This window comes from Bombus huntii, chromosome 15 (genome assembly GCF_024542735.1).
Source record: "Bombus huntii isolate Logan2020A chromosome 15, iyBomHunt1.1, whole genome shotgun sequence".
NCBI classification, from domain to species: Eukaryota; Metazoa; Arthropoda; class Insecta; order Hymenoptera; family Apidae; genus Bombus; species Bombus huntii.
In genome coordinates this window covers 10,485,157-10,507,600 of record NC_066252.1, presented here as the reverse complement: position 1 = coordinate 10,507,600, position 22,444 = coordinate 10,485,157, and the positions used below count along the sequence as shown (strand labels likewise).

At 33.9% G+C, this 22,444-nt stretch overlaps 3 protein-coding genes across 5 annotated transcripts in view; 2 read left to right on the top strand and 1 right to left on the bottom strand.

Moving 5' to 3' along the window:
* Window positions 1–5,731, bottom strand: part of LOC126874103 (neutral ceramidase) — a 139,257-nt gene extending 133,526 nt beyond the window's left edge. For both annotated transcript variants that reach the window (XM_050635747.1, XM_050635749.1), the window contains exon 1: window positions 5,462–5,731. The gene's annotated coding sequence lies outside the window, so the exon portion shown is untranslated. The remainder of the gene's footprint in view (window positions 1–5,461) is intronic.
* Window positions 48–4,817, top strand: LOC126874116 (uncharacterized). The gene is made up of 5 exons (XM_050635780.1): window positions 48–551; window positions 1,923–1,997; window positions 2,080–2,383; window positions 2,465–2,910; window positions 3,023–4,817. The coding sequence occupies exons 1-5, from the start codon at window positions 405–407 to the stop codon at window positions 3,569–3,571; spliced, it is 1,521 nt and encodes a 506-aa protein (XP_050491737.1). The 5' UTR covers window positions 48–404; the 3' UTR covers window positions 3,572–4,817.
* Window positions 5,732–5,871: 140 nt separating the features above from the next.
* Window positions 5,872–22,444, top strand: part of LOC126874122 (cyclic AMP-responsive element-binding protein 3-like protein 2) — a 42,017-nt gene continuing 25,444 nt past the window's right edge. Inside the window, exons 1-2 of one of the 2 annotated variants that reach the window (XM_050635801.1) lie at window positions 5,872–6,281; window positions 11,604–11,829. In XM_050635801.1, the coding sequence (XP_050491758.1) occupies window positions 11,764–11,829 (66 nt within the window). In that variant the 5' untranslated portion in view covers window positions 5,872–6,281; window positions 11,604–11,763. Of the gene's footprint in view, window positions 6,282–8,229; window positions 8,392–11,603; window positions 11,830–22,444 lie in introns of those variants that run through there. The other variant, XM_050635802.1, reaches the window with a different exon arrangement.

The window sequence follows — 22,444 nt, the reverse complement described above, 5'->3', positions numbered from 1 at the left end:
CGTTCCAAGTGGAAGGTACAACACCTATTGTTTCAAGGAGGGTGAGTGATATATTTCAAGTTATCGTGTTCTGCCTATACATTAGATCTGGCCGCCGTGTCTATCTGCATTATATAACCATAGATCGAGCTAATTTTGTCATTTATTGAACTGGCAGTACACGAAATTACGCCGCAACTATGTAGCAAACAGTGCGAATCGATCGGACGACGTAGCGCTCGCCTATATACGTCCTAGCTGTTGTGCAAAATATAGTATTCCAGAAAGGTCCCGAGTCATTGTATATCTCGTGTGTATCACGCGACTGATTTCGATCATTTTCTGCGCAAATTCGCTTTTCGCACCGCAACGTAGTACAAACGAATAATGCCGTAACGTGAGCCGGTTTGCGAAAATTTAGTCACATGCGTCGAGACTGCCTGTTACGTAACGAGATTAGTATTAGCAACGTAGAATGGAAGTTTCCTTTCCCTGCGTGTCCTAGAGGTAGAAAAACAACGACGGCATATCGATTCTTATCGACGGCTTTTTTATGGCAATCGATAATCTTGGTATTTTTATTTTCTGATTCTATATATGTGTATCTTGATACACAATTCAAGTATTGACAATCTATAGTAATACATGATATTGTTCATATCAAAACTAACAAATGTTATTTAGTATTCCTCGTAAAAATTGGAAAATTTCGGCTTTTCTTAGATACGATATTGTATATTTTATCTGTTGTTACGTTAGTTACTTCATAATTTTTAATTGAGCATATTTTTTCAATGAACAAATGCTTAATAAAAATAATAATAATAAAAATTTATTCGAAGTTTAAGGCTATGTTATTACATTGTATGTATATATATTATATACTATATTACAAGTTATCGATTATAGTTCTTGTAGTTTCATAGAATTATATAAAATAATTGATAATTATCAATGTTCATGCCTATCAATATTTTTCCATCTCTTTTCTATTCGATAAGCAACGTATCAAATATCAAAGAATATAACGACTCGACGATAAAAATTGGCTGTTGCCTACAAATGAAACGCGATTGGCTTGATGTCGGAACGCGTTTGAAAATGTACGATTATCGAATCGCACCCTTTGCTCCGATATTGCGCAAATAACAGTACACTAAACGTTTACTCCGTGGTTTAATAAGTATGTAATCATTGAAAAATCAAAAATCAGATCGCACATGCACGTTTTACATGTACATAAACGTTTGTGTGCGTGTGGCATGTAAACAATGATAGCAAGAGTATTCTCTATGTCTCCATTGATTTTAGAAATGTGTATACTTTTATTATACTTAGTCATCGAATTATATTGCACGAGTAAAGAAACGTTTAGTTGTAGTTACGTATATATATAATGTGTATTTTATATTTTCATATGTTTTGTTTTTGTACATTATATTAAACTACTAAACTTCTTTGATTTTTTTGCCAACAGACCTGCCCGAATATGGTATACCTGGTTTAAAGATCTTGGTTTAAATGTCTAACTGTGTTTTCAATAAATTCTGTCTGCTGATTGCACAGTGAATTAAGACCCAATGTTGTGTTTAATACATTTCGTATGATCCCCTTAACACATAGGAAATATTATCTTTTCAGCAAAATATTAATTCTGTTATCTTGATAAATTAGATCCTTGTTGGTTTGTAATCATGTTTTATAGATGGAATTGTTGATATTTTTTATCTATGTATTCATAAATTTGGTATCAGAATGTACTGCCTGTTTTATATGATTTAGATGACGTATATTTTGTAGCATAAAAAGCAAAATCATTTGGAAATTGTTTTAATATTAGAAAGGTATTCAAAGTATCATTTTTCTATCTAATAGAGTCATAATTCCATTGTATGGGAAGTCCTAATGTATCGTAAATGTGAAAATATTGATCTTTTTCATAGGTATCCAAAATCCCTCCTGTTTACGAACACCCAACAGCCAGCAACATTTCATTTGAGAAAGGAGGCGTGTTTAACGTATGTGTCCTCTTAGGTGTTAACAAGATTCCATTGAAGAACCAAGTGGTGGTAATAAAGTTTTAAAGAAATTATATTCTAGGTAACAAAGCCATGCAATCGTCAGCCGTGCCTGTCATTTGCTTCTCGTGGCGTGAGATCGTGGCCACCAGAGGAAGAGCCTTCACAAATGGATACAGTTCCTTTGTTAACACCGACCATGGAGACAGAATTGTTGAACGAGCCATGGGTGTTCCCACAGCCAAAAACGAATGTAACAAAAGAAACCGAGAAAGAAGCATCCTCCATATGGGAGGAGAACTTTCAAGATTTAAGCGGTTACATGGATCCATTCCAGGGTCAATGCGATTTTCATGCAGGTGAATCACCTACTTTTAAACTATCAGGTCAGTATTTATCTATTACATGAATATCTGCATTAAGAAAGAAATATATGTTACCTTTCATTCTGACATTGCAATTTATAGGTACGAAATATGAGGGTAACAGTGTTTTGTCTTCAGAAGAGGGGGTATTGAAAGATTTGATGAGTGTAACAGACGAAGAAAAGTGGAACGTGAAAATGAGTACCGCGGAGACAACCGAACATTTAAACGACAGTTGTCACAGCCTGCAATCTACATCAAATGTAACTAGCAAATACGAGAGGAAAAATAGTCCAACAGAATCAAACACATCCAACTTGTGGTTAAAAATATCAAAAGGATCAACTAATGTAAATACAAGCAAACAGAATAATACAGATGTTAGTGCACCATTCCAATCCAGATATCATATAGAGGAAATTGATTTGAATGATGCTTGCCCGACTTCATTCGATTCCACCGAGAATCAACGTGAAACGTGGGATGTATTACGAACAGTGGAAACCACTGGATCGGATACGTTCGATTTATTGTCGTACCTTTGCGATGTAAGTTGACAGGTGTAATTCAAATCCAAAAAAAGTTAACATCATATAAGTAAAAAAGTAACACTGACTAAGTAAAACAATGTTCAATAAAATATCGTATACGGCTTTGTAGGATGAAATGCATTCTCCGGAAGGTAGCGTTTCAACAGATTCTTCAGTAGCATCGAAATCATGGTCACCCTCCAAATTATCCACAACGATTCCACAAACTAGCGTGAAAGTGAAAACGGAGAAGAACGAGACTATCGTTCCAGAGTGCACAAGAAATCGAACACCATCGTCAACGATAACTTCGTCTTCTTCAGACGCACCAGTAGTATCAACGAGGAGGGCGGAACGTACGAGGATATCAGTTAGCAACAAAATAGAGAAACCTTATAGTCGAGCGCGACGGGAGAGAATAGAGCGAAAACGTTACATAGAGTCAGACTCGGACGATCGAACGTCTGTTTTGCATTATCGAGAGTCCAGGGAGAAGAACAACGAAGCTTCGCGAAAGTCACGTATGAATAAAAAAGCGAAAGAAACTGAGATGGCGAAGAAAGCGGTCGAATTGGAACGGGACAATAGGATATTGAAGATGAAGGTTGAAGAACTTGAAAAACTCGTAACATCGATGCGCAGTGCGTTATTGAGGTCCGCTTTGAAAAAAGAATTCTAAAAAGCGTTTCTTCTACTTGTTTCGAATGATCGTTGTTATGCGGCGGGTATCGCATAAAATTTTTCATTTCTATCATAATTTTTGCCTTTATATATATATCTATATATATATATATATATATATATATATATATATATATTTTGTCATATAAGAGAAAAAAGCGATGCATCATTTTCATTTATATATAAATCTATATCACTACGACTATTAATGTAATGAATGATTTCAAATTGTATTGTTATATTTAATTCATCTCTTATTTTTTTCTTATCAATCGTTTGAGGCAGATTGTTGTTGAATTCTTTATATAAATACATATATAACGTTACTCGAAGGAAAGGTGTATATATTAACATCTTATGTAAATGTTTGTTGCACAATATGTTTGTGTTTGTTCTGTTTTTGTTCAAAGACATCCTATTTACAATGTTTTATAATGCTTATAACGAAATCTACGTTCATATAATTGAAATGAACAAACGAAAAAAAAAAAAGATAAAGAGGCAGAAGTGGAGTAAAATCTAAAATAGTATCTCTTTTGCCAAAAAAAAAAAAAAAAAAAAAAAAAATGAAAAAAATTACATAATCATATTTTGTTCAGCCTTGTATTGTACCTGATAAAAAGTATAAATATGGAGGTTAGAACAAGATAAATTATGATCGGTAAGAATATAATTTTTTTACTGGCGTGGGCACAATAGTAGCATGATGTACAATTGATATTCGAATAAAGAATATGCTTGTCAGAATCTACCTCGTAGTGAAGAGAATTATTTTTGTAGACACTCATTGTATAATTAACTTAACTTGTCGGATAACAAAGGCATTTATCTAAATTCAATAATTCCTGTAAGTTCTGTTTGTAAAGAAATTTTAATATCCATAGCGATATTGCATACACTTATCACAATATTACGAAGATGTTACTCTATTATTAAGCAATGTAATACAAATCAATCACTCAGAATTGTTTTTTCGTTCCTTCAGACTATGCTGTAGTGAATATTGAAAATTCTTGTACGTATATGGAAATAAAAAAAGAATCGTACGGGTAATAATTTTTGCATCTAGATTACTATCTAAGCTATATTAATATAGAAGGTCTTATTTCAAAATAATTGAGAACGTTATTGGAATTTTCCTAACCAGTGAAATGTACTTCTCGATATCTTATTTTTATTAAACTTATATTTTATCTTTACACAGAATATTATAAATCTAATAAAATGTATATTTTTATATCTTATTTTGTTTTATGTTTGCATGTTACATATTAAATATTAAGCTGTGAAAAACATGTATATTATTGTTTATATTACGAAATATGTATACAACTCGAATTCTACATCCTAAATGTGTAAAGAATTTGTTAATAAATGTAAGTATATCCTCCGAAAAATAATACTATTTTCATTAACCTAAATTAAATACACATGAATTTATTACTATATATATATAAATTCATTTTGTTTTTATAAAAATATTTTCTTAAATTCATAGTTTCAATTTGAGTATTTAGACATTCAACGGAAACTTAAATTTTGTTTGTTGTACTTGGTAAATTTTGGTGTACTGCAACTTTTGAATTTTTAAATGTTCCCGCCATGTGCGTGAACATCACATTGGGATCCATGTTGAAGTCGATACCAGCGTGAATACGAGTATTTTTACAACATGAATTGCAATCACTAACTACATTTTAAATAGAATTTTAATAATACACCACTAAACAGGTTCCCGATAATAAACATTAACCGGAAAATTAAGCATTGTTTATTAGGTTAATACGATCAGATACTTCATTACCCGTGTCTTAACTTTTCGAAATGTTACATTACATATCACGATACTCGAGTCTCGTTAATCTTAAAGATATAACAATATACTTACAGTTACTGGAATATGCTCGAACTATCCCTGTTCTGTAATAATTCTATAAAAATATGGTGCAGTATTGTCCAAGGAGATCTTATCCGCCATTCCATCAATCCACGCCTTTCCAAAAATTTTCTTCCATTAGTCACTTCCCAAACACTCAACACTCCACACAATTTTCCACTGCCGAATGAATCGTTTCGAATCTGACCCAAACTACACTGCACACGCAAAGCACAATTATCAAACATTATCGCGACGCACGTAAGCCGGTGGAACCCGATTTCAAACTACTGGCCGCCATGACGGAGCGGGAAAAGGAACGGTTGCGCGCGCATCGTTCTCTGTGCGGCGTGCTACGAGAGTTCAGTACGCTGCTAACAGGTGGTCCGCGTTGATTGGTTAACGAACAGAACAAGCGAGGGTTCGGCCGGGCAGCACGTGCGACCGATCGCGCATTTACGCGGAGAACGTGAACGCGCGTGTATCGTTCCGTCTTTGGTTTATACGGAAGTCGACTTTACCGATCGAAGGTCAGGTCATCCGTGTTTGGCGGCGAGCTTACGGCGAAGAGCTTGCTTTCGTGTAACCTATTGGTGGCCCGATACGTTCATAGGTGTACGGGTGTTGGCTATCGATCCCGCTGTCCCGATTTCCTGCATGTTCATTGGCGCCTTGGTTGCGAACAGTGCATCGTATGGTACAGTGCGGGTTCCGTTCGATCAGTGCTGTGGCCTTTCTGTTACGCTCAAGATATTTGTGTAATTTTACTCGTTCCATCGGGGTGATTTTTCCTTGTACCAACGGGAATTCGCGGTTCCCCAGCTTTTCTTCGGTAAGTATTAGCTCGTATGTTATATATCTTCTGCAAATGGATTGTTTATCGAGATACAAATATACTTGTAATCGAGTGCACGTGTACGCGCGTGCAAGTCGGTCACATTGAGCCGGTACTTCGTTCCATCTGGTGCATTTCGATTGCATCGAGTGGGTGTATTAGTAGGCGAAGGGGTAATCCTCTTGACGATTTGTGTTGAAATTACTCACAACTAAGGACGATTGTACTATTTTCGTCGAATTTGTTTGTATATCAGTCTGAACAACCACTTGTCGCGCCAATCCAGCTGTAACTCTATCTTCATTTAATACTTTCGTATTTATTTTTCCAATTGCGTTCTATTTATGGCACTACCTGAACAGAGTTTATGTATGTTAACATATAGACAATTTATTGATTTTAGAATATATTGTTGTAAGGCCAATTGGAAAGATTTGTTCATCTTACTTAGTGATACATACATCGCGTTCGTTTTGTGCCGATATAATATATGTTTAGATTCATTTTTAACATTTGTAACAATATAGTTCAGAATAAAATATGATGCTGATAGTCATTTTTCATTGAAATGACGGAAGAAACGTATGTATGTCTTGTTCAATTTATCTTTTGTTAGTTAATTATTTTCAAAAACAAACATAACCTTAGTTGAATCTCTTTAGTGTTAAAAAAAAGGATATAATTGATATGTTTGCCAATTTCGTGTTGTCAAATTATAAAATTTCTGTTTTAAACAGCACCATACTTCAATTGAATATTAAATTTTAAAACATATTTTTATTTTCATGCATTTTGTGAAAGTTATACGAGTTATAAAACGATCGTTATTTTATTGTTTGGGCGTTGTGTGTTTTATGTGTGCTTGAGTTTAAAAGTGTTATTCCCAATTCGCACGGTCGGCCATGTGTTAATGTCTTTGAAATATTTTCTCATGTTAAGGACGGTTATAATGGAAATAGAGTTCACGAGAGGATAGAGAGTACGACATGGTGGTGTTTAATGGGAATGTGAAACTAAACGTTAATGATAATACCGGGTGCGTTATGTGGAAGCTGAATGCGGGTAGGAGGGGAGCGTTTGATTCGGTTTAAAAGCATTGTATCGCGTTGAAGGGCGGTTCACACAACCGGCATTGCGTTAACGTTGATAAAACAGTTGCCGATGCTTTTTTCAAAACGTTATCTCGTATGTTGCTCAAATATTTGTATACAAAGAGGCAGTCGAATCTCTCACGTATATGCCAATCTGTTTTGCAATATCGTAAAACGAAACGTGACAATTTCATCATGATACAAATTCTACTTCGAGCATGACCTTTTCATCAGACGAGAGTAGCAGACGGATAGCTATTAAACGTTAATAAACCTCCTATAACATCATATGAATTGATAGTTACGTATGTATTATATACATATACTTTTTAACCCTCTAGATACATATATGCTTTCATTTGTTAATTTTCTGCATATGTATACATACTATGTAATTTTTTAATCGTCTACTTACATACATTAACGTATCAATAGTATTAGAACACCTGTTGATATTTATTACAAATTGAATACTATTTATTGCTTTCGTTTTTCAGTTATTTGTAAAAGACTAAATAAGTATCTAAGAGTTTTTCAATAAAAATAGTAATGGGTAGTGTTCTGAACGTTTGTAGAATTATCAGCTTTCGACAGAAAAAATTACTAGTTATTAGTAAACATAAAGATTACTTAGAAAATTATGAAAATTAGCAAATGTACAACTTCGAGCGGCTAAGTTTAATTCTCGAAACTTTGTTATCATTTCAATTAACCATCGTGTAAGTTGGAGTAGAAAAATTGTATGAACTTTCTGTTAGAAGAAAATCAATAACATTCAAAAATGTATAATCTTTACTAAATGTTTCGAATCGTTTCAATCTCTAAAGAAATGAGGATTTTATGTTTGCCTCGTAGTTATAAAAACGCGAGTAAAAAATTTAACGACATAGTATTTCGTTCAAACGATAATCAAAGGTGTATCTATCATACTCTACGCTCGTGTTCCGGAAAAAATGTTACCGCTCGTTATCTCGATCCTGCTATCGATCAAAGATACGTACATATGTACATAACACGTAAGTACCTGTTCAATAAATTATTTTCGTTAAAATAATTAAAAGGTACATAGCAAAAACCACTTATGTCCATGTTTGCCTTTTTTACAGGAGTAAAATAATACATGTTAAATATTTTAAATGAAATAACCATTATATTGCGGTAATTGCTAAAGTTCAACTCTTTGGTTCCTTTCCTTTTAGAGAGATACTAATTATCGATAATGCGAATGAAAAGCTACGATGGTCGGAAGTAACAAAAAAAAATGTTCGTTATCGACGGTATTTAGTGATAACCAAAAAATGTTTTCATAGCCAATAATATTCGTAACGTAAATTAACTATAACATATGAATTCTTATTTACTGTAACTTTTTTTTATATAAACAGATATTTTTTTGTATTTTTATTGCATATTAACGATTCCACTATGTTGCGATTACTAGGGTGGATCCCACTATATGAAAAGACCGAAATTTGGACTGTTCTAGTTACGAGCCATCGCTCGATACATTTTCACGTTAAAGTTTCGCGAACCTGTTTTTATGTTCAACTGTGTTTCCTTGAAATATACCGGTTCTGTTTGATATCGGTGATCATGTGGAACTCTTCCCAGTTGAGTAAAAGGTCGGACACGATTAATACGAGGCTGATGATTGGTTTCAAATTTATTGGCGGGACAGAGATAAAGTAAGGCGGATCGGTTGAACGATCGAAGAAGAGTCCAACATACATACCGTTTAAAAGTTTGTTATACGATCGTTTTTTTAACGCACATTTAGTAACGTGTGCTCAGGAAGAACAACAGACCTCGCTAATGTACCCGCAGCTGCTGATAATTGTCGGAATTGTGTAAACATAGCGCGCTATGCCACAACGAGCACTCGTTGGGAGTTTACCGTTCGGAAATTTTGTTTCATTTCCTGGAAACTCTTCTTCTTCGTGAAATCTGGATTGTTGTCGATAGTGTAATTTTGAGCGCGATTGTTTTCATGGCTTCTTCTTTCCTCTGTTGTGTTGTTAGTTTTGTTAAATTACAGATAATTTATTTTTTACATTTTCATCTTCATAATGAATGTATATGAATGAATATATATTACATAGATGACATTAATAAAATTTCAATGAAATAGTTAATTGAGAATATGCAGGATGATACATTTTTATCGTATTTGCATCGCTATACTATGAAACTCTTATACGAAAGAAAACTGATTAGCGTTGACTAAAATTGAAAATTATCGCTCAACAGGATTTTGAGTAACAGTACTCTGTGTAGAATATGAGTCAAAGAAACTACAGTGGGAACTCTATGGAAATTTCCTTCCTTCTTTCTTTTACAACCATGGCCGTAATTCCTTTCGTTCTCATGCCTCCTTTATTCGGTAGAACGATATACTTAACTCGATACTTAACCCTGTTAACGACTGCAATTACGAATTTGTAATGTGATAACCGACAATTAGTATCACGAAGGCTAGAAGGACTAAAAGAAAGGTAAAAGAAGGTTTAAAAAATCGAAATCAAGATCGAAATCAAAATTTCGAAATAAATATATAAATGAAGCTTCCACGAGTCTCTTTTAAAAGTAAAGCAAAGATACTCTTTTGTCTTTAAAGAAATTCTCCATTGTTTTCCAAGCGAACGCATCGCAGTTCATTTCGCAACGCGTTCGATTCTCCTTCTCTCCGCGAGAACACTATACATATATACATATGTACTTAACTCATACAGACAGGTCCATTGATCTCGTTACAGTATACAAGCTCTGGTACAGTCGTTGCATCGTGTTGCACTGATAGAATAATAGAATATATTAAATACCAAATCGTGTTCGCAAACGTTACGATTCACATTCAACCGATTTGCACTTCTCCATGTCATAGAGACACGAGTGAAAACAATAGTTCGTTCAATTTCTCTGATTTTTCTTCGACGTCGCTATAAAAATATAATTATTTCTACTCGAATTTATGATATATGCAGCTGCTGACGAAAATATTCGAACATTTGTAGAAACATTTTACGAATATATTATGTATTATACGAAACATTTTCACGCTTCATTACGAAACGAAATTCAATGAAATGTAAAATTTCGAGTGTAAGTTTTCTATGCTAAGTGTTCAAATATTTTTCCCAGCTACTATCATTATTTTGAAACTGTTTGCTAGCGTAGAAATTCTTCGCGTTGTCATTGGCCTATATAGAGGTAAAGGAAAAAAGAGGAAAACGTAGGAATAAAATTAACGACCGTTCGAAATTACTAATGGTACTTGCCATATTTAATTGGGATCGAATATAGTTCGATCATTCTATATTGACTATGCGGAAGACAAGATAACGCCAATCACAGAAACACGCTTATAAATAGACCGCGAATGCTTGTATTTATGGGAAATCTAATAACGCAAAACTGTGAAATAATTTTTCAAACGAGAAATGCAGTCCCATTTTCAATAGAATTCTGTATTCCTATCGGTTCCAGCAATATTAGAAAAATGATTTAAGACGTATTATCGAATTAGTTTCGGAAAGATTTAGTGGTTTACTATATCGTAATAGTATTTTAAAGTTATAAAATATTTATTTCTATATATTTATCTCATCAACTTGAGGTAACCGTCTATCATAATCTTTCCATCAGTCTAAAAGAATCTGAGTCACAGTTTAGAAATCAAAAGTCAAACAATCCAAAGATAAAGAGTTTCTCATGTGATAGAACAGACCGTACAAGAAGTGAGAATTCCGAAATGTTCACTTTCCTACTTCTTCGCGTCGCAATATTCTACAGCAGGACTTCGACTATCTGAATTCTGCGCAGGATAATCAATTTATATAGAGCGCCTTGGTAATCGTGTAAACTATTGGCAAGGCTGTGACTTTATATGAGAAAGGTATACGTAAAAAAATAAATATAGAATAATCGTTTCCGAGAAACTTCTTATTAAAAAAGAATGCCTAATACAAATAGAAAGTTCTATTCAATAAAATAAACAATTATTATTCTACATTTTTTACTTATTTTTTCGCGTGGAATCGTTTCCTCGATAATCGTGTCACGATCGCTGAAACGTTCTGTATAAGAAATTCATTTTCTCCAATTAAAGATAGTAGTTCAATTAAACTATCTAATTAAATGATATCAGATCAAAAGTAAGATAAAGCATGTAAATATTTTTGAATGCTACTGTACACCGATCGTTCAACCTTCTCGAACGTTTTGCCTTCAGAAAGTGTCGGTCTGCCGGTATCCTTGGAAGACAATGAATCCTCGAGGAGAGATCGTGTCCGTATTCTTCTGATATTCTTTATCCTCCATGGGCAGACTATACGGCAATTCATTGACTGGCAACGGCACGACACTAGGAACGATCGAGCAAGCTTAGGATCATGGAATTCTACGACGTGGGAAGCAGCGATCTCAGGGAACTGTGGGAGTCCTATCTCTCCGAACCGGTAAGTACATCGTCGTTTATTTTGCCTCATTTTCTCTCTATTGCTTCTGATTGTTATTCATAATTTGCGTGCATAACGGGTATACAATTTATACACAGGTATCTAACAACCTTATAGAGCGAAAATCTGTACCGTATTATACGTAGAGTAGATTATACGACAATAAAATATTATTTGACGAATACCAACAAAATAATAGATACAATGACGTATCTAACTTTTAATATATTTATTTAATAGTGGTTCGAACGCAGGGGGTTGTACTGTATCGAAGATGAAAGAAAATTCGTATAAACTTTAAAGTTAGCCAATTTTCGTCTTCACTGCCATATACAAAAATGTCCTGATTTTCTTTCATTTGATAACAGGGCAGCCCTGGTGACCGATATTTTTTCGTCAATAAATCGTATATCACAATTAGGTTTGGAAGATCGTTCTCCTACTAAGTTCGCTTTATTGTACATCGCAGTTTCCCTTTAATTTTCCGACATTGTTCTACCAAAAATTCTTATACTTCTCGTACGAAAACCGTGTTTGCAAAGTATGTGTGCCAGGAACGTTACCTGTACTCGCACGAGGATGGATATAGTCCATTTCTCTCACGCGTTGAATCCTCGCGATACGAGAAAGTTTTCGATAGGTAAACGAACGAGAGGAAACGAGTGTCGAAGAAAAATAGGTAAGACGAGTGTTTCGTATTTCTGCTTCCTGCTTCTGCTGACAGATTGCATTGCCAAAGCTTGTTAACGTGTAATTAGTTTGCCGCGGTTCCTGTAGATGAACAATAGAGATTGAATCGAGGTATTTCACTTCTTACGTTTTCTGGAGGCGGTCGCAAGTATCTTTGGTATTGATTCGTTGGGCGTAATGGACGTTTTAGAAGAGGAAGTCGTTGGGTTAGGTTATCCGTGGCAAAGTATGTTGGTTAATTTCAATTGAGGAAATTAAAGTGGATGATATTGACTCTTTGCGATGGTTACTTGAACGTCCAGTTATTTTGTATTAGGTAAAGATTGCGAATTTCTGAATTCTTTAATTTAATTCTCAAAACTTGGAATTCTTCAGTATTTAAATTTTCAAACTCCCTAATTTCGCAATTTAAAAACTGTAGGATTTTAGAATTAAAAAGTTTTGAAATATAAGAATGTCGGAATATTGAAATTTATGAATATTCAAATTCCGAAATGTTAGGACTTGAAAATTTTGATGCCTTCGATCAAATTTTGTGAAATCGCGAAAGTTTTAATTCTATGATTTTCGAATTATTCAAATATTCAACTTTTTGAATTTGCGGCCTTTCAAACTTTTCAATTATTTTCCGATATTAGACGCTTCTTAATTAAACCTGACATTTAAAGCCCTGTAAATCGTTTAAGACCCATCCAATAAGCGTTTTAATATTATGTTTCAACTCGGCAACTGTTTAGCTTCTTAATTAATTTATACCGGCTATTTTTACCTTCAAGAGTGGAACTTACGTAATTGTAATGGAATATCTCGTCGTAATTATTTTACGAAACTCAAGTTTCCACGGAAGAAAAGAAGAGCTGTTTCGTTACGGTTCGGTTACTCTTCGTACACATGATGATAAAAATATTTTTAAATCTACATCGAGTATTCATTTTATAATATCGTTCAACGAGAAATGTTTAATGTTGGAGTGTAAAAGGCTGCACATATTAGTGTCAGTTTATTCACCTGTATAAACAGCTTGTCGCACCTTACGCTCCCACATTTACATTTTTCAGTGCCGGGGGAAGCGAAAGAATTACATTTCGATTACGTCGTTAAACATTTTTATCGTTATTTTAAAAATTTATAATTATATAAACTATCGATGTTTTTGATAAAATTATGACTTACGTATAGATTTCAGCGAAGGAGTTTCAGTTCCAGGTAGATGGAACATTGAACATTGAACGTTGATCTACTTAAAAAAGGAGTTCGCGACAGGAGAATGTTCGAAAGAAGCTGAAATTTATGCTACAAGTTTACCACACTATCGATTCATATTTATCACGAACAAGCGCTATAACAGTAAAATGTTGATCGAAAATAAAGAATTGGATATTATATGGACAACAACAATTTGCAACAGAAAACGGTAGACAGAAATTTATTTACGTCATAAATTTAAAGCCTCATTCATAATTGTCACCGTTTCTAATTTCCAAATCCATTCAGAAAATATTTCAAAATCGAGAGAATTAAATCAGGGAACGTGCGGTAATCGTCGAGTTAATATTTACACGAACGTTTATTTGTCCAATACAATCCATCCTGATTCGCATAGTTACGTCATTTGCATCGTGTTTACAGCTATATTAGTCACTGACCGCCTTCTCGACGCCTCTTCTTCCCTCACCGACCAATTATATTATCGTTTGCTAATTACTCTTTGACAGGATCCGATGAAATTTACCTTCTTATCGAATATTCATCGCATAATTTCCTTTCCACTTGACCTGGTGCCTCCTTACTACCAACCTTCCTTAACGATCATGCTCCTTCGAGCATGGAATCTTTATTAACGACATGGTTATGCGTGAATTTGCTATCGTAGTAAATGATTTTTAATTTATTAACCCATCAAGAACCAAGCTATAGTTTATCATAATCCTATACGGTAGTTACGAGAAGTATTTGAATATTATTGCTATTCGTTATTGCGTGTATCATATATTGATCAATTGGCTTCAAGTATATTAAATTTCGTATTATTTAAGAGTATGAGTATAAAAATTTAATTCTATGAAAATGGAATGTATGTAGAACGCGATCAAAATATATTTCATTCGGAAGAAGGCAAAGTGTAAATACTTTTTGTGGTCAATGCTAATGCAAGCGTACATCTTTCAGAGATCATCGAAATATTGAAACAGTCGATTGTACATTGTATCAGTAAGTCTCTATTCTCAGTGGGACGATGTTTAACACTTATCATACGTTTAAAATCAGCTATTCGTGCTGTATACTAATTTTTCATCAAATATGTACATTTGCAGTAAACGTTTTCCAACTTCTGCGTACGATACGATTTTAGATCGAATTGAAATTTTACGAATATAATCGCGATAGTCGTATCTCATGCAGCGCTAATGAAATTTCAAAATGTTTTATGTAACACGCTTACACCAGACAGTCGAGTATATACGTGACATACGTGACTATTTTTATAGTAAGTGTTCAAATACTTGCACGAGTTACTATAAGGAATATTTGCAACAGAGTTAATATTTTTCATATTATACAGGCTCAAAGAAAAACAAATTCGTTATATTTTTTTTTTTTTTTTTATTGAAAGGTAAACGAGAATTTACGTATTCGTATATTACGTTATATCGAACAGCCAAAGTGTGTCACATTGTTACCTCGAATTATGTTTCTTTCCATTTTTAACGAGCAAAAGATTTTTTTAATACTAAGACCTTAGTTTAGTTTAATTAAGAGCGATTACGAAGATACTGTCAGTGTGGTGCACTGCACGTAACCGTGCACCATCTACGTGTTCTCTCTGACGGAAAAGACAAAGATTTGCCTCTTGTCTTTCGTTACGCAATAAAGAAAAATCGCGATAACGTTAGGTGAAACGATGGAACAAGGTGTCGTAAAAAATGTCTGTAAAAATAACCGATCGTGTCTGCGAATTCTGGATCGCTGGGTTAACGAGTGTCTGTTTTTACATAGATTCTTATAAAATAATATGTACATAGTTGGTTGGAAGAACGGGTTTTGAATCGTTCTAACGGAAGTTTAGAGGCATATAGTAGCTATTAAAAGCAGTAAAAAATGTTTAATTACTACTACCGAAGAAGATATACAGTAGCAGGCGTATATTTAGCGAATTTTATTATGAAAAGTTCTAATTTAATTCTTTTCTTTTTCTCTATGATATACGGTTTACAGAATTTATATATAAATACGATAATATATGGTTTTTGGGTCTTTTTGTAGCTTGAAGTATTACAAACGTAGGAAAGCCACTCTGTTTGTAATTATTACTGGAGATAAAAACTTGAAAGCAAAACCAAATCGAAAGAATTTGATACAAAGACCTTATCTTATGTATTTAAATACCCGTCATTCGAAGTACTTTATTTTGTCTAAATTTTGTTTTCTACGTGTTAATGCAAGGCATAGCAAGCGATCGTAAATTGATTTAATATAGGTCAGGAATCGTTTCCCTGTTACTTGTATAAAAACTTGTCCGAAGATTAATGCCTGGACTTATCGTAACGATCAATTTGGATCAAGAACATTTATTGGACTTACTCGATGCAAAGCCATGTCCGGCTATTGCAGCTAAAATTTTCCTGAATTTATTGTATTTTGAGATTTTGAAGTTCGATATATAAAGTACGAGTTACATTGGAATTTATCTATGAATTAAATTTCGCCAACAGACCATTCTCGGTTTTTTCGTCTCGTCTTTTCCTTTGTTGCGCGGAACAACAGACGCAGGTTTTCCCCGCGGTGGTCACCGTTAAGTTTAACGACTCGGTTCGCTGGAAAGCGTAGTAGTATACGCCTCTACAGTACCGTCTGAGAGATGACGTAATTGAGTAAAAGGGGATTGACCCCCTCCCCCAAATATGACGAGCCATCGCGGAGGCACAGATTGCCTTTCAATTTCTATTACGGACAGAGATTTGTTAGGAAGAAGGTTTGGTTGGCAACCGAGCCGATACGAAGCTTTTCGCCTTGACCATATGCGCGTTTATTTCTTGCAATCACTTTTTATGTCTGCGTTTGTCCTTTTTATACACTGCGACATTGAAGGTGAGATTCTGGCACTGCATGTGGGAAGAACGCTAGGAGAAGTTGATCTCATGAATGTATCTTTAAATATCGTTGATAATTGATATTATTAAATGTTATTGTTCGTTGTTATTATATCTTATTCTTAATATTATATAAAAATGCATGCGGTTAAGACGTTAAATGCACGAGGAATATAAGTTAGTAGTGCATATTATAATTATGTTTTTTTTCACCGACTAATGCATTTGAATTTCAAACGCGATCTAATAGTACTATCTTCCTCCTATTTGAATTCCGTAGAATCATTCTGTTTGTGGAATTCATTTCGCTTGAATATTGCAAAAAGTTACTTATAAATTCTAATGTTTTGAACGACGACCGAAGCGAGCATCTGTTACTTTCTTTTCTACATCATCGTCTTTAAGACATAATAGTGGCACGTATTCTTTTTTAATATAATATATCCAAAGAGCCGCATAGCATTCCACGAAAGGCGTGAAAGGAAAATCATTATTCCAAGTTGAGAACCGTGACTAATTTATCGCCACATCGTCAGACTTTGTATCTAGCACAAATGGTCCTTTTAGAAAAAAATAATAGTTAACTATATGACTAGTGGAATTCTCCTTGGAACTCGTGACAAGCGTGAGGATTCGAAGAATTTTTTCTGGAATAAATCAGCCTCGTTGGTCGGGATCTTCCTCCTAACGTGCCGACGATTTGTTATGTCTGCACGGGATCAAAGATTGTTTCTTTGATTTCTCCCAATTACAGTGTCGTTTTCTGACATCGCTATTTTTAACGCGATCGTTGTGCAAGCGGCTGGTCCGTGACGATTTAAAACGATGTGGGACGTATCACATGTACTAAATTGCGGTAAAACTAGGGTACGAGTCGCCAAGGACTCGGATCGTACGGTCCGAAGCAATGGCGGCAACAAAATCGCCTCGAAAGTCGTGCTCCAGTTCAACGTCGTACACTTCTGATGTTCACTTCCACCCTGATATAATATTTAAAGCACCATTGGGACTGAACTAGGTCTCGACTAGCCTGAAAGAAATTTTTAAAAAGCAAAGTTGAGACCTCGTTCGAGGAATCGCGAAATGCTGGCTGGTCTGACCATCTTCTTTATTCGCAAGATTCTCAAATTTACTGCCAGGAAAATTTCTTATTCTAAGTAGTTTATAAAATATACGTACTGACTGAAAAAATTAATAATGATAATTGAACATTTTATATGGAACATTTTTACGAGTTTATGGTTTGTTTGGAATGGCGTGAGTTATACAGAAATTGTTTAAATTTTATTAGCGTTAACGACTGTTATTAATGATTATGGTAATGTACATAAGAGCTACGAGGCGATTGTCGCAGACATACGCTTATTAAAAAATTAGTATGCGGTATGGATGATTGCCTTAATCATATAAATAGCGACAGAGATAGTTTCACTAAATATCGAAGCTTATTGGTACAATTGACGATCGACTGGTTAATTAATTTTTTGACCTCTATGAAATACACGTTTGCTATGATGTAAATATATACGTAGTGTAAGAGGAATTAAAAATAATTACTGAAATTGCTTGTGATTAATAGGTATATTGTGGAAATGTATGTTTTGGAATGGTAATAGGAATATTTTGTTTTCACAACTCGTGTGAAATATGTACCGTCTATCTGTAAATTGATATTTCTTATTAAAACTATAGTGGGGATAATCACGGCGGTTTGGGCAAAAATATATCAGAAAGGCAAATAATAATTCCAGTTAAAAATGCTTACATCTATTCATGAAATCAACGTGTTCCAATTTTTCTTTACGTAGCTTTTAAAAAACGATCGTTGGACGATAAGCTTTAAAGAAGGAAATGCGTAGAAGTAGGTATTTCTCACATTCTGATAGAATGCTCATTGTGACGATTAACGGTGCAACTCTATAAATATTGCAAAGGATATATTCTGTAGAACATAATAGTTTAGATTCGTTAACGGTCAATGATATGCGGTATGTAACAAAGTAAAATGTTTTTGTTTCCATTTTCATAAATATTTACTATCTGTGTTATTATTATGTTAATAAAACTACAGATCTATGAAAACATTGATTGTTAAAAAAAATCGTTTAGTAAAACTCTCTGACAAGATTAAATGAAATATTCAGTATCCGTGTTGAATGCTATGCGACTAAAATAGTAAATAGTGTTGTAAGGATTAAATATCGAATCGTAAAGCAAAATATAAAATAACATTAAATGGCACAAAATCTCCTTTTCTTTTTTCCTCTATTTATTTATGAAATCGAGTTATTTCGAAACTTGGAAATATTTGCCTATAAGAAACTCTGTATCGAGCACTCTGTATAAAATGAATATAGACAATGATTATTTAATACCTTGTCAAAGCGTTTCGCCAAATGATTTTTATTAGCTATTTTTTTTCATAGATTTGTGATTTTATTCTCGTAAATCGAAGCGATTTCGATTTCATACGTTTACCAGACTCTGAGAACAGTGTCTTCCCTATACAATGACCGTTGATTAAGTATCTAATCTAATTAGGCCTCGCGATAGAACGAAGCATAACGTCGTGTTAGTGGCAACCACCACTAGAAGTGTCGTGGTTCGCTGGCTTTTGGTGCACAAACCGGAAGCAACCGTGTACCGAGTTCACGAGCGGAAACACGTAGCTGAGAAGGAAGCTACACTCGCGATACCACGAAATCACTCTCTTTCTAACGTTTATATTTCGTGACGATGCCACACGTTCGTCACGATTTATCATGTTTTAAATTGTTTTGTAACACTAACAATAAATGCACTATCGAATTCCGATATCATACTCTCGTAAGATGATAAGAACAAAGAAAACAAGATCGTATCATTGACACGTATAATGTTTATTAATTAATACACTCGTCCGCAAAATCGAATGATCGCTAAATTGCTAATTTCTTTTTTTCACGAAGTTGCAACGTTTCAAAAATGGATATCTGTTGGATTATTTAGCGATCCTTTAATTTTATGGAGCGTATAATATTCCAGGAGATTGGATCTTCGGACTTTGCTTTAACGATTTAAATGATGTCATGAATCATAAGAATTTTCTTAGTATGATGTGTCTCCGCGTTTATGTAATATCGTACGTAATAAAATATTAATATAACGTCGATCGACCTCAGGAAATAAATTAATAACGATTAATTCTATGATAGTGTACAGAATTCTAGGAATTATAATATACAAATTTTTTGTATGAATCTAAAGTCGAATTCTGTAGATAAACATTCACAAATTGATTTATTTCACTGATAAACGTTTGTATAAATCCGTACTGGTATTCTATAACTGTACGTTTACAAATCAAGCTATTTTATTGACAAATTATATAATTCTTAAGAAGTCGAAGGGGAAGCGTGAATCATTAAAAAATGCATTTCCTGGTATCGTTCCAGCGATAAAGTTGCACATCCTCCACTTGTTATCGTTTATTTATTCAGGCCGTGCATAATCCATGTTTTGCCATTAATTCCGTTACGTCGTTATCTACATGTGTCCATTGGCAAAAAAAAAAAAAAAAAAAGGAAAAAAGAAAAGAAAAGAAGGAAATGTTTTTGCACGTAGCCTTGATCTTTAGTATACTTTACGAAGTAGCTGTGACTTTATTAATCGGTTTTCGCTGTGACATCTAATATTTCGGAATTTACTAGTTGAATTTAGATAAAATTATTAAGAGATAAATCGCAAGTATTAAATTAGCAACTTTACTTTACTCGTTTTCTTAACTTTCCATGTGCTATTTTATTAAAATTATATCAAGAAAATGATCACTCACGCTTCCTTAATAATTCACCTACAACGAAAAATATTCCTAACCGCTTACGATGTAACCATCAATTTTTACTCTTAACGATATGTATCGCTAATTTAGGATTCCCTTATCTAAAATCGTGCTCCTCGTTAATGAAATAGGATAGAATTCACAATTCTCGAATAATTGATTCAACTCAAAACGTTTAATATATACGTAATATACGTAATAATATATTTTAATCATATTATTATCAAGATATTTCAACCATTTACGATATCAGCATAACTTAGAATTTACTGATCCAGAATCGTTATTGCCGAAATATTTTAACCAGGTGGAATATTGTAATATATTCCAGTAGTTGTTCTCAACTCATTGTTCTCAGTTTCGCACGCACAAAATCATTTTCCATACATATATGAAATCATATTTCTTCAATAATAATTCACTTAGCTATAGAAAATACTCAAATCTCATTAACGATATTATCATGTGCTTACTTTAATCTTTAAATTATCTACTACATACTAAAATATCTTAGATATTCAGAATATTACAACACCGCTCAATCATCATTACTAGACTGCGAATTTTAATGCAAATTCATATTTTCATAAACCTGTAATAATTAAACAAATTGAATTGTATACTATGTACGTAGGAATTTGCTTCATCCACTGAATATTATACCAAGTACTGTACTCTGGATATTTTGTATTCATATTTTTACACATTACGTACATTTTGTGCACTTTTACACTTTAAAATTTCCTACGTATGGATAAAAATCCGCGGTTTAATCGCTAACGAAATACCTAGCCATTTACTATACTACCATAACTCGGAGTCTCCTTGAATTTCTGAAACCGAGGCTGGAATGGAAAACGGACCCGGCTCGTTTCGTTGAGAGGTAGCGTGTTCATTCAGCATTCCCGTCGGCCGTACGCGCGTTTTTTACGCAAGTCTCGCTTCCTTGATCGCTGTCACGCATCAGTACAACCCGTAGGAACAAATTGGAAAGGATGAAGGTTGTTCACGAGGAGTTCACCGTACCGTGGCCTCTAATGTTCGCTGCCTTCTACGATCTAGATGTCGTGGATCGACTTTTTCTCGAAAGTCCGGTATCTTCGTGTTTCCTCCTTTGGAAACAGAAAAAGGTAATGCTCCCTTTCGTTTCGTGGATCGTGTTTATTCGTTTTCGCATTCTTGCCGAACTTTTTAGCGACAAATATCGAGTGGGAAGTTTATACGAATTGGTGCTTTAAATGGTAAATATTAGATAGGATGAAAATTGGTTTCTCGAAGCGAAGAAAATGGTAATTTTGTGTTTGGAATCGGTAACAGCACGTGGTTTAGCTCCGCGTTTTAGCTCCGAAAAGTTATAAAAGTGGGAATTTTCATGTTACGAAGCTTGGAAAGGTTGGGAATTTGTAAGTTCGTAGATTCGAAGATTCGAAACTGTGGTAATTTTCGGGCTTGGAAAATGGAAAGTTAGAGCATTTGAAAAAATGAAAAATTGAAGAATTTCAAAGATCGAGCACTTGAAAATTCAGATAGAATTGTACGTTTCCACTATACTAATATCTTCTTCGTTTTTTCTGCAGTAAAAAGAGTATTACTATATTCCGTCCAGCTAAAAATATTCGATTTTTTTTTTTTTTTGCAAAATGGCGTCTCGTATTACATAGGCGATAGTTAACCGTAAACGTTTTTGCAAGGACGTTACGATAGCTGTGTCTGTCTATTTAGATAACTGTTGCTTAGGTTCGACGTTTGCCACTCTTTCGTTTTTTATAAATAATTGCGGTTATGACATTATTCGATATTAGATATTGTAAAAGACATTTTTAAACTTGACACTGTGAGTAGTAAAGTCACTCGGTCGTTCACATTCGATCTACCATCAGTGATCGAATGATTTGTTCGATTAATCGATGTATATATTTACATATTAATTTTCATACTGAACGTTTCAGTGGAAGATTCATGGATTTTTTATAACAATCATTTATTAATATCATCGAGGTAAATAGATTTATCA